At 53.5% G+C, this 12,812-nt stretch overlaps 4 protein-coding genes across 4 annotated transcripts; 3 read left to right on the forward strand and 1 right to left on the reverse strand.

Annotated features, from left to right (window-relative positions):
- Positions 1-334: 334 nt before the first annotated feature.
- BDW74DRAFT_171801 (uncharacterized protein) lies at positions 335-3,430 on the forward strand (the record flags this gene model as incomplete). Its single annotated transcript, XM_073727367.1, has 3 exons — positions 335-503; positions 615-1,485; positions 2,080-3,430. 3 exons carry the CDS (start codon positions 335-337, stop codon positions 3,428-3,430), a joined length of 2,391 nt encoding a protein of 796 aa, XP_073577760.1.
- A 432-nt stretch (positions 3,431-3,862) lies between these two features.
- On the reverse strand, positions 3,863-6,240 carry BDW74DRAFT_120161 (alpha/beta hydrolase). Its single transcript, XM_073721989.1, has 4 exons — positions 5,629-6,240; positions 4,464-5,576; positions 4,315-4,396; positions 3,863-4,242 (listed from the first exon to the last, which is right to left on the reverse strand). The coding sequence occupies exons 1-4, from the start codon at positions 5,897-5,899 to the stop codon at positions 4,059-4,061; spliced, it is 1,650 nt and encodes a 549-aa protein (XP_073577761.1). The 5' UTR covers positions 5,900-6,240; the 3' UTR covers positions 3,863-4,058.
- Positions 6,241-6,582: 342 nt separating this feature from the next.
- BDW74DRAFT_171803 (uncharacterized protein) lies at positions 6,583-9,894 on the forward strand (the record flags this gene model as incomplete). The annotated part of the gene is made up of 5 exons (XM_073727368.1): positions 6,583-6,845; positions 7,816-8,840; positions 8,882-9,516; positions 9,590-9,677; positions 9,734-9,894. 5 exons carry the CDS (start codon positions 6,583-6,585, stop codon positions 9,892-9,894), a joined length of 2,172 nt encoding a protein of 723 aa, XP_073577762.1.
- Positions 9,895-10,077: 183 nt separating this feature from the next.
- On the forward strand, positions 10,078-12,609 carry BDW74DRAFT_164143 (E3 ubiquitin-protein ligase). Its single transcript, XM_073726212.1, has one exon. It carries the CDS (start codon positions 10,172-10,174, stop codon positions 12,398-12,400), a length of 2,229 nt encoding a protein of 742 aa, XP_073577763.1. The 5' UTR covers positions 10,078-10,171; the 3' UTR covers positions 12,401-12,609.
- Positions 12,610-12,812: the final 203 nt, after the last annotated feature.

Raw genomic sequence — 12,812 nt, forward strand, 5'->3', positions numbered from 1 at the left:
GATCAACCGACCGTACCGACCATTGCCGATCTCGACCCTGACTCGGATTTCGCTTTGTTCGCGCGCTATTTTGCCGATAATATCACCGACCGAAGCTGAACCGAGACACGGAGAGCTGGATTATACCCTGGAAATACAATTGCAAGAGGAAAGGACACAAAGGCCGACAGACAACAAATCTATACGCTTCTCCGAATCGCCGAAAATTGCATTGCGCCCCGGCAATGAAGTGGCTTGTCCCGGAAGCTCCCCAAGCAAGTAGGATTTTCACCGCGAATTGAGGCCCTCGCAGGAGGCTTCAAGCCAGAGCGACCCAGCCTTAGGAGCCAGGACCATGCGGTCGGGGCTGCAGAAACCCGGTGCTGTCCCGTTCCTCGCCCTGCTCATATTCTCCCTGCTCAGTCTGGTGCCGACGCTCGCGAAGGAATGGGATTTTTACGGGTACAGCTACAGCGCGCATCTGGCGTATCTGGGGCTCCCCCGTGGGGACGGGCACGGTCGATGTATGTAGACTTTGAGTTTGACAGCTCCATTGCGTGGATTGCCCCTTGCTTAAGCTTTGCTAGCTATCTAGCTTTGCTTGAGTTCCATTGGTGGGTGTGCTCGGCTGACAGGTCTGGCAGATTCCTCTCCCCGCGTCAAGAATGTTTCTAGTACGATCGAGTCTAGGTCTCGACTTGTGGCGACGAGCAACCACTGCAGGTCGTGGCTTTTTGGCGATTTTTATTCGTCGTGTATTACTGACGGTGAGCGCGGTGCTCAGCCGCATCACTCGGCTGTAAATAAGCCGCCGCGGAGCTCATTTGAAGTCGGTCCGGAGACCGGACATGGAGATGTTGTCTACTCGGCGACTAGAGGACCCTCGAGTATAACGCGAGGGGTGAGCGCACTTAAGGAATTTGTCATTAAGCGCTGGGATGAGCAGCAGATGGCTGAACCACTTCCGCCACGACATGATCCTATTGATGAGACCTCAACGCACGCTACGCCGACTATCGCCAATGCTTCTGTGACGCCAGCCACTGCTAATGGCCAACAGCGCCGACCCACACCGGAGAATGAGCTCTATGAGACGCCGGCGGAACATGCGAATGAAGATGTTTGGGTATATAAACTACCCTTGTTGGTCCATAAGACGTGGCAGCAGGCCTGCCTTGCCGGCGGACAGTTCCTGGAGAGCTTGAAGACTCCACCATCCGCACTTCAGTTGAATCAAACCATGAAGCCCAAGCAAGCAGATTCCCACCCGGGACACGAAATACTCTTCGAAGAACAATTAGGACGTGCTTCGAATAGAGAGACAATGGACGCCGGTTCAAACCGATCAGACTTACTTCCGTGCCCGACAAGCCCGGAACCGACGTCATCACCTAGCTCACTTGATGTGACTGCTGGCCAGTCCAAGTTTGCCGGGTTCCGACGCGACTCTGAGCACATGTGCGGGAGCTCAATGGCTATCGTGATAGCTCTAGTGGTCGGGATCATGTGGTTCTGATACAGCTTCGGCTTTAAGACCTGACTTCTACGATGAACACGACAGCTACACTCGCTTGGCCTAATGATCTAGGCCATGCTTTGTGCTGATCGTGCATGACTTACGACTACCATTAATAGACGGGAGCGCACGGCATCCCAAATCCGACCAACATTATTTGCTCAATATAATAATTGTCACCATTAGCTCTTGGGGCCGCCGTCCAGCAATATTGTTTTGGCTGGTTTGGCGTCCCTTGGCGTGTTGGTGCTTACGTACTATATGGCTGAGAGCCGCTTAATGTTTATGAAGCTTGGATGATGCATATAATACTAATGCTGCCTATTTTCCCATCTTGTGAAGAGTAGATCGTGTAGGTTTCCGTCGTAGGATCCGCCTTGCCGCCGCTACCGGAGCACAGCCTCCCTGCCAAGCGCCCCTAGCCCGGATCTGATAAGGACTTTCACGTGATAATCCCTTTGAAAAAGTGTCAAAGGGCGATGAGGCTGCACCATTTTTTCCCCAGACCAGATAAAGGGACCCTCAATTATATAATATAGAGCTAAGCGATAGCTGGCTCACCTCATATATACCATGGAAGACAGTCATTTCCGGCACAGCGCCTCGCACCATCCCTCCCCGTTCCAGTCCAGCCTCCACCGCGATTCCCTCACCGGGACGACCACCGCCCTAGAGGACCCAACCGGTCACCACCGCTCCAGCTCCTACGATGTCGACGAGGAGGGCCAACCGCCCCGATACACGGAAGAAAACGATCCCTACCAGCTTGCATCGAAGCTCAAAACAGAGGAGGAAATCCAAGCCCTGCACCCGCAAGCCAACACCTCCCGCAAGCGCCATGGCCACGCCTCCGCAACAACCCCACAGCCAGTGCGCTCAACCTCGGCGCTATCCACGGTCCCAACCCTAAAGAGCCTCAAGACGTCTATGGCAAGAAAGGAACTGCAGGGCTTCTACCAGACACAGAATGAGAACATCGAGCGCATGCTCAAGCCCGTGGAGGAGCACGTCCGGGACGCAAGGGAGCTGAACACAAACAACCATCTGAAATACAAGATCGCAATCTACGGCAGTTTCGCCGCGAACGTCGCGCTCTCAATCCTCCAGCTCTACGGCGCCATTGCCTCCTCCTCGCTCTCCCTCTTCACCACAATGGCCGACTCCGTCTTCGACCCCCTCTCCAACCTCACCCTCCTCCTCTGCAACAAAACCGTCAACCGCGTAGACCCCCGCAAGTTCCCGGCAGGCAAAGCTCGCATTGAAACAGCCGGCAACATCTGCTTCTGCTTCCTGATGACGGCCGTCTCGCTCCTCCTCATCGCCTTCTCCATCCGCGATCTCGTCAGCGGCTCCGACAGCGAAACAGGCGACTTCCACCTCCCCTCCGTGATCGCCGTGGTCGTCGCTTTCTGCACAAAATTCGTTCTCTTCCTCTACTGCTTCGCGCTGCGGAACCAAGTCTCGCAGATCCGCATCCTCTGGGAAGACCACCGCAACGACCTGCTGATCAACGGCTTCGGAATCCTCACCTCCGTCGGCGGCAGCAAGCTGCGCTGGTGGATCGACCCAATGGGCGCAATTATCCTCTCCGTCCTGATTAGCGTCCTGTGGCTACACACCGCGTACCACGAGTTCCAGCTGCTCATTGGCGTTACGGCGGATACGAAGATGCAGCAGCTCATCACGTACATCTCCATGACGCACAGCCCGCTCATTACGGCGATTGATACGGTGCGTGCGTATACGTCTGGTCCGAGGCTTGTGGTTGAGGTTGACATTGTTATGGATCCGATGGATTCGTTGCGTGCGACGCATGATGTTGCGGAGGAGCTGCAGACGAAGCTTGAGTCACTCCCGGATGTGGAGAGGGCGTATGTTCATGTTGATTATGAGACGACGCATAAGCCGGAGCACTTTTTGAAGAAGGAGCTTTAGGTTCGGTGTGAGCGCATTATACCGCTGGGCCATAAAAACCAATTGGCTATGAAGCCTGTCCTTATATACCAACACGGTGGTGGGATACCGTACCTGCTGCTCATGTCTTCATGCACATGGCATATATACCATATATATTTCTGCATCTCATGGGATACAAAACGCATGCAATATCGGAACACGAAATACGACACGGACCTGGCGGGTTGATCATCCGCTCATGACTATTATACCTTAATCTATACCGAGACATATACACCGACGCAAGTTAGTACCAATTTATAATTTCTGACTACCGGTGACGACAAGTCGCCGTTGCTGCTCTGCCCCATCCTTCTTCCGGCTCGATAGAATCTTCTCTTTACTGGTAGCTATTATCTGTCCTCAACCCTTATTCCGAGGCACAACCCAAGAGGACAACATATGCCCTAATTAACCACTTGCATAATTCGCCTACCTACGTATGTACAAACACTCCCGCAGCAAATATAATGAAGATCAAGACCTCCATCAACCCACGGAGCTTGGAGAGGCAATCTTCCCGCCCTCCCTAGAGCCCGCAGCCATCAAAGACATGACATAGTAGAACCACCCCACTCATACATCTCTTACCACCACCAAATCAAATCTAGCTCTGGAATGGCGCTACATCCGCCTGGCACATCGTATCCACCGGCGGCAATTGCCCCTGCAGCAGGTACGTCTGGACCCAACCCATGAGGCAGCTCGATGCACTGGCGAAAGCCGTGTGTCCGACGGTATTCTGGGATAGAACGGCGGAGCCGGGGAAGACGGAGGACATTTTGTAGGCACTAAGAGAGTGTTTAGGTCACATGTCCTATCCAGTAGAGGGAGAGTTGGAATAAATGGGACAGGATACTCACCCTCTGGCCGGCGAAACGGGGTCGATTGTGTTCGTTACGAAGAGGATTGGGTTCGCTGTGTTGCGGCGGGAGAGGATTGAGTCTAAGTCATGACACACAAGTTAGTCCATACTGTATATGTACTCATCTGAAGAGAAGGAGCTGTTTACTTCCAAGTACCCCCGTCGCCGGCGGCGTCACCTCAAGAGTCCTGCACGTAGCAACATTGGCGTTATTCGGCCAGACCTCGCCGAAGAACGCGCTTTGCTCCGTGAGGATGTCAACATAGTCCTTGAACTGACTGATATTCTCGAGCCTCTGGCCCCTGACCAGACCATCAACGCATCGGATGAGCGTGTTGATATCTGGCTTCAGTGTGGCTGCCTCCGGGGCATAGTTGCATGGACTCGTGGGGATCTGGCCCACGACTGCGGCCGTGTACGAACTCGTATCTCCCTTCTCGAGACCGGCGAGGACTGTCGCAAGCTGAGGGAATCTCTCCAGCGGGCTATAGACGGCTGCTAGGACGAGCTGCTTGAGGTCGGAGTATGTGGCGAGCATTGGGAGTGGGCAGGTAGAATTGGGACCAGCGGGGATAGGGATCGGATTGTATTTCAACTCGGTGAGGATAGTGTTGAAGCGCGAGCGAATGTTCTCGGTCGATGGGCCCCAGAAGGCACATGCTGACTTGTTGCCGGTGTCGAAGCACGTCTCGAAGAATGAATCGAGTGCTTTGTCGGAATCGTACAGGTTCGATTTCCACCCGAGCTCGTAGTAGTCTTCGGGGTCGACGACCCCGTCTAGTATCATACGTCCGACACGCTCGGGGAAGAGATGCGCGAAGGTCGCCCCGATCACGGTCCCGTAGCTTAGGCCGTAGTACCAGAGTTTTGGTTCTTCGTGGGCAGTTGCGTTCACTGTCCTCGTTCTCTGCTCAGCTTCAATGAATGTAAGCATGTCTCGCGCAACAGCGGGCGTGCTAACAAACGCCGCGGATCCATTCGTCCCGCCGACGTGGGGGTTACAGGCGTCGCCGAAGAGCGCCGACGCTGCGAACTGCTGGCCCAAGGCGGTCGACGAGGAATTGGACGAAACGGGGTAGTAGAGTGACTCGAACTGCGCCCGTCCTGCTGAGTCGCCGGGCCAGCAGTTCACGTTTGGCCCGCTGCGACTGACACCGCGCGGGTCGAAGCCGACGATGTTGTGCTGGCCGCCGGCGACGACATTCCCTAGGTTTAGGCCCTCCGAGAGCACAACGTCGATGCCGGAACCTCCTGGTCCGCCTAGTGATTTTTAGTTTAGGAGGATCTTGAAAGGTCAGGTTAGGGCACATACCTGGGTTGACGAGTATGCTGCGCGTCTCGGCGGACACATTGGTAGCAGACAGTTTCAAAAAGGCGATGGCCGTGGTTCCGCGCGAGGGATCTCCGTAGTCAAGGGACACTTCTAGCCTAGCGCATGAATAGTTCTGGAGGCAGGGGGTCCAGTGCAGATCTGGGGAGGGAGCGAGTGCGCTCCAGTCGTCAACGGTGATATTGGTGCGAGCTTGTACGCCGGAGGAGGCGACAATAGCTGCAAGAGAGACGGCTCTGGTCCAGATTGCCATGATGAAAACTTGAAGTGTAAAATGGCATGGTGTTTTAAGTCTGCAATCAAGATGGCTTAAGTATCTGTTCCCGAGAACTCATATGACGGTATAGCTTCAAAGAATGTGGGATGCCTGGCAGCTGTCAGTATCAGAAATCATCAAAAGCTGTAAGCAGTGGGGGCCGAATTGTGTTGTTGGTGGTATAGTAACGGCCAAGGTGAAGTATGTAGCAGCCTATGAACTCTCCATTTCATATATACGAATCAACGAATCAGGAGCTGCTCCTTTGGCGAGCACAGCACATGGAGAGAAACTAGTCGCGTTTGAGAGAATAAGATCATTGGAGGACTCGTAAGTGCCTAAATTAGCATGGTGCCATGGTCTAAGCCCCGTTCCTGTGGAGTTGAAACTAGATCTGGCTTTCCGAAAGATCGCCATTATTGTCTGCAGATGTTGTACCTGATGAGCCGGTGACAGACATCAGTCTCAGCTGAGGGACGGAAAACAAATGAAAGGTCGATGGGACGGCAAAGCATGTGGCCAGGGAAGGTGAGGTCGGTGTTTTGGAGTCGAGGCAGCCGGCCCATTCACCAGCGCAGAGGTTGAGGGTATGTAAATGCGACCCTTTCCACTTCTCATCTCTTTAAAATTCCTTCAGCCTAGCGACCAATTCCAAGAATAGACCAACTAGCAGGTTTGCAATGTTCAACTCCTTCCTGAAATCATGGCACAACACCCTGCGCCTCACGCGCCAAACCTCAGCATCCTGGCACCGCGCCCGCATCCTCGAAGAACTGAGAGAGCGACGAAACGCCAGAACACCTTTGGAGAAACTCAGCGAGACATCCGATGTGCTCTTCTCCATTAGCAGAGCCCGGCATGACGGGTTCGCTATCCGGCTCCGTCCATCGGTCTTCTTGCATCCTTTGGCGTACGGCTATATGCTCGCGAAGTTCACGTCTCGGTAGGGATTCTATAGAGTTGCGGTGAGGTTTTCGAAGGTTCCCAGGCCGGAATATGTCCGAGAGGTTGTGAATCCAGCAAAGGAGGCAAAACTAAATGAGGTCGCGCCGAGGCATGGCATCAATCAGGTGAGGTTCAGAGGGGTCAGCAGGAGGATGCTTCGGGTCTGGCCGCTGTTTCCCTGAAGTCAGTTCCAATGTAGGTATGTCTTTTGACAGGTCTGGTACTCGTGGATCTTGCTTACCTGGGCATAGCACATCCTCTATGAGAGATGGAACATAGCAACTGGTGTCCCGGCTACTCCGCTCCATGGATGGGAAACGCTAAGCAAGATTGGCAGCATGGCATTCTGGTTAGTCTAACTCATGAAAACCGAGCCTGAATTTCCAGATGCTCCAGTAAATCGTCTAGAACCTGCGCGTCGATTGATACAAGATCTGTCCGTTTGCAACGGAGCGGAGTTGCACGGCCTGAGCAAATAGGCACATACCACCAAGAGTCTGAGACCGAGCATCCAGCAAGCACGATAGCGAAGTGGGAGGTTTAGAAGACTCCTGAAATGCCCGACAGATAGATTGGTGGCATCACTGATGTATTGTCAGACAGCAGCATGATATAGCAAGGATAGTCAGTTTTAAGGACAGATCCCTTCCTATACTCGTGCACAGTCATTGCAGATGTCGCAGAAAGATGCCTCTAAAGCAGCCCCGTTCAAACAAAAGCTGAAGGACGGATTAATTGTTTGGGTGTTTTCTTCTTTCACACATCTTCAGCTACAGTCAATGATAGATCTCTGGTTGAAGATGCCCTTTAAATTGCCTTCTCTCCAGCTTACCCAGCGAAAGTGTAGACTTCTCAGTCAACATTTGCTCTACTGCTTCCTCCTCCGTCAACACAGATTTCCTACGCCTGATAAGCAACTCTCAAGCATGGAATCAGCAACCACTACCTGAGCGAACATCGCTCCTGAGAAGTCCACCGCTACCGCTGCCGCCGCCCTCTCCCATACCGTCGTCTCCCTCAGGAGCCCCTCGCATTGTCGGCTTATACGGCATTCCCGGGTGCGGGAAGTCATTCTTGATGAACGAACTCAAGAAGGAACTTGGCCAGGACGACTTTGCGTACTTTAATGGCTCGGAGCAGATCTCTGAGGTGACACCTTGTGGCCTTCTCACCTTCGATCTCCTGGACGAATCCATGAAGGCGCATTGTCGGCAGAAGGTGATTGAAAAGATCAAGGCGGCGTGTATCGAGGGAGGGAAGGTCGGCATTGTGACGGGGCATTACATGTTCTGGCCTGAGGGCGAAGCAGCGAAGAGGGTGTTGACACAAGTGGATCTCGATACGTATACGCATATTCTGTATCTGAAGACGTCCGAGAAACGGCTTTTGTTCCAGCGGAGTTCTGACAAGACAAAAGACCGGCCTAAGTACTCAGGGCCTCACTTGACCGCGTGGCAGGCCACTGAGATCAAGGAGCTGCGGGAGTTCTGCTACGCCAACAACATATTGTTCGCCTATGTTTGTTCGAATAAGATTGACACTAAGATTGACACGGAGATGAGTGACCAGCTTCTGAGGTTGCTCCGTGATATTCGGCATCATGACGAAGAGCATAATCTGGCCGTTGCGGAGAGAATCCTGGACGAAGCACTTGCAACTCACCCTGGCCAATTGGAATCTGTGCTCGTGATGGACGCGGATAGGACATTGTCAGCGGAAGATACAGGAAGGCTTTTCTGGAACATCGAGAGCAGGCTAGATGACGAACAGCCATTCTCCGGGCCATTGGAAGACTTGTTTGGTAGTAAGATGGGTTACTCGTATACGGCATTTCGTCAGGCGATACTGCTATACGAAGAGTCAGCCTGCAACGACGCCCGGTTCAATTCGATTTGCAACAAGATTGCGCAACGGGTGACGCTATACCCACAGATGAGGACGTTCCTAGACCGAGTGGCCAGAAACAGAGACATCTGTCCACTAATTGTTACCTGTGAATTTCGCCGCGTGTGGGAGAAAATCATTCATTGCAAGGTCTCTCCAAGACGGTGCAAGTTATAGGCGGCAGAAGCATCGCGGACGGATATGTCGTCACAGCCTCTGTAAAGAAGGCATTGGTAACCCGTGCGAAGGATGTACATAGGGCGCGTCGTGTCATTGCCATCGGAGATAGCCCGCTTGGCCTGCCGATGCTCACTGCAGCAGACCGGGCCTTTGTGGTCGTGGGCAAAGAGGCGGCCCGAAGCAAGAGCATGGACTGCGAGCTGCATTTGGCCATTGTCAATGACGGCTTGAGAGCCCAGCAGATCTTGTTGCCGAGTAGCTCCACGCCTCCCAGACTAGATACCACACAACTCCCAGTCGCTGATTTCGAAAGCGCGGATTTCCTTGAGTCAATTATTGCACCTTGCGCCTTAGGAAGAAGTCTCCAAATCCATCATACCACCAATAGCACCGTGGCCAAACTCCTCATGACCCCAATACGGGATGCCAGTAACAGCGGCCCTCCTCTGAGGAATTCTCATTTTCAGGCTGGGGCACATCTAGCTGGGACGCTTCTATCGGAGCTCATTGGTGTTGAGGAGGTCGAAATTGCTCATGTCCAAGGGCACAAGGCGATCGGCTACCAGCTCCGCGGAAAAGGGGCAGACATTGATAGTTGCTCTGATGTGAGGTGGAGAGCCCATGACATTTGGTATCAACGAAATCTGTCCGAAGGCGCAGTTTCTCCACGCAACGTAGCCAGAGGACGTCAAGCAGCATCATCTCGAAGGCAATTCGACCATCATACTTGTTGATACAGTAATCAACAATGGCGACACGGTCGTGGGTTCAAGAATTTCATCCGGACCTTACAAACCACAATCCGTATCGTCGTCGTTGCAGTTGTTCAGGAGAAGACAGTGGCTTTGGATAGCCCTCTCCAGTCAGTTGTTCGACCGGATGACTTGACGATTGTTGCGCTTCGCCTCTCCGAGAATATATATACCGGCAGTGGCGGAACAGACACCGGTAATCGTTTGTTCAACACGACCTATCTCCCTTAGATGGCTTTCCCCCACAATTGGTAAGAATTGAATCATGAATAGAATAGTGCCTTTGAACTCCTGAGTAGTCTCAGTTGCTGTGTTGATGCAAGTAGGAAGTCTCCGATCAGGTGACGCAGTTCCGGCCCTGCCAAACAAACGGTCCGCAGCGTAAGCTGACTCTTGTTGACCGTTCCACCACTCACTGACTCCCCTCTGGTCTCGTGCCCTTCTCTTCCTATTCCCTTTGCATCTTTTCGGCGACATGTAGCATTCCCTCACCCTACTCAAATGCAACATGGTGCTCTCATTATCCGTGCCCAGCTTCTCCCGCTCCAGCACAACCACTCCCCCACTTCGATCGCGAAATGGCAGCTCCAGCTACTCCGCAACACTCAGCGAAGCCCTCCGCAATAACCCCTTCGGCAGCTCATCCTCTCGCTCACGACCATCCCTAGCATCCGCCCTCGAAGACCAAAAACGAGAGCAGGAAGAGCTCAACGCCGCGCTCGAAACCCTCGTCCAGATCTTCCCCGACGTCAAAATCGAAGTCTTTCGCGAACTCCTCCTCCGATTCGACGGGACTAGCCGGCTCCCGGTCTGCGTTGAGCAGCTTCTGCGTCATAAAGAGAAATGGGTCGCGGGACGATGGAACGTTCCGTCAACGTCTGGACCGGAAGATGCGGCGGCTGCCACGGCTGTTGATCCTGATACGCCTGGACAATTAGTCCCAGTCGATGAGCGGTTCCGGACGGAGGAATACAAATTTGCTGTCAGGGGTGTTTTGATCAAGGAGTTTGGCGGGCTGAGTCGAAGTACTGTGGATGCGGTGCTGGCGGAGGTGAATTTCTGCTACCTTCGTGCTCGGCCTGTCCTACATGATCTTTCGAGGAAGACTTGGCGTGCAACGATTCATAGCATCCTCCCATCGTTCAGGCGTAAGAAAGACAAAGATGACAGCCATCCTTTGGTGCTCTGGCAGCGTCATGCGGATGGAGAGCAGGTTCCTCGACTGAAGGAGACTGGATGCGAAGAGCTGGATCGCGAGCTACATGCGACGCTGCTGGCGCCGTTACTTCAGGCACGACAAGAAGAGCGAGACCGCGTGGACATGGAACTGGCGGAAGCCTTGAATGAAAAAGAAGCTGAGGCGGCTAGTGCGCTCTACGAGTGCGAGTGCTGCTTCACGGACGCCACGTTCGAGCAGGTATCCATTTGCTCAGACGGCATGCACTTTATTTGCTTCAACTGCATTCGACATACCGTTCATCAAGCGCTCTTCGGCCAGGGATGGTCCACTTCAGTTGACGTTGAGCGGTCAACTTTGAAGTGCTTAGCCCCGTCTCCCAGCGAACCCTGTACGGGCATTCTCGGTGCCGAGCTGGTCAAACGTGCTATCCTTCTCGATAAAGCTGGCCTTGAGACGTACTCCAAGTTCGAATCCAGACTCGCCTCCGACGCCCTGCTTAGATCCCAGTTCAAGCTCATCCGCTGCCCTTTTTGTTCCTACGCCGAGGTTGATCCGGTCTACAACCCTCCGACAAACGGGATCAACTGGCGCTTCCGCCGGGACGGACTTATTTCTACCCTTTTAATGATCTTCATTTTTTTGGACACTATACCCTTCTTACTTGTGATTGCGGGCATTGCTTATTTGCTAAACCCTGCCGCTCCCCCTACAATATTCAACAACGCCCTCCTGAACCTCTGTCTCAAGATCCGCATGAAGAAATTCACCTGCGCCAATACGAAATGCCGACGGACCAGCTGCATAACATGCAAAAAACCATGGCGTGACCCACACGTCTGCCATGAACCCTTGCTGCTCGATCTCCGTGCCACTGTGGAGGCTGCCCGCACCGCCGCAGTAAAGCGCACCTGTCCCCGCTGCGGCCTCTCCTTTGTCAAATCGTCCGGCTGCAACAAACTTACTTGCACCTGTGGCTACTCGATGTGCTACTTGTGCCGGAAAGCGCTCGGTCCACCACTCAAGAGCCCGCGCGACCGCCGACGTCCTCGACGCCAGGAAAACATCAACCCGCTCGGCAACATTGGCGAAGCAGACCCACAAGCCGATCCCGAACCCGACCAAGAGGACGACGAAGACGAAGAGGAACATGAAGGCTACCGCCACTTCTGCGAGCACTTTCGCGTCAACCCCGGCGCTCGCTGCACGGCGTGCACTAAATGCGAGCTGTACCAAGACGAAGACGAAGAAGCCGTTGCGCGTCGCGCAGGCGAAAAGGCCGAGTACGAATGGCGCATCCGCCACCAGATAGCTGCCGCCGGCGGTGATCCTTCGTCTGCGTCTGCAGGACCAGGGATCCCTTCTATCAACGTCAACCACGACCTTTCCGTCAACACTACAAGGGGAGGGGCGCGATATTCAGGAATGTTCCTTCGACCCGCAGGGAAGAGTCTGTGGTACTGGGTCGAGGGGATGTGGAAGTCGGGCCAGTGGAAAGCCGAGGGCCAGGCTCTGGTCAATTGGGTCGTGGAGAGGGTTATTGTTATTCAAGACATCTGACGCGTCTCGCCTATCTTCTCTTTTAAGACTGCTTCTATTCTCACCTTACCTACTTTACTTTGGATTACCTGCATGGAAAGCATGCGTTGCATGGCGTGCCCGAGTACGAATTTGGAATCAGATTGCTTTAGCGTTTAGGGTTACTTTAGGCTTAGTATCAGCTAGGCTACACGATGTTATGACACATGAATCCATTCTTTACTATATCATTTTCTCCATTGACTACCGTTTGTGCTCACTAACGATATCGTCCCGCTTCTCAAGGCTATTGGAGGACTGGGCCTTTTGGTATAGGTCTCATTTCGGAAGATAGGCCAGGTGGTGGCGTTTGGGCTAGTTAATTGGGTATGCTTCTCCTCTCACTCAAGCTCAATCGCCACCGAAGATATCCCGGATAGTTGACAGATAGTTG

This window comes from Aspergillus multicolor, assembly GCF_047715735.1.
Source record: "Aspergillus multicolor strain CBS 133.54 unplaced genomic scaffold BDW74scaffold_56, whole genome shotgun sequence".
NCBI classification, from domain to species: Eukaryota; Fungi; Ascomycota; class Eurotiomycetes; order Eurotiales; family Aspergillaceae; genus Aspergillus; species Aspergillus multicolor.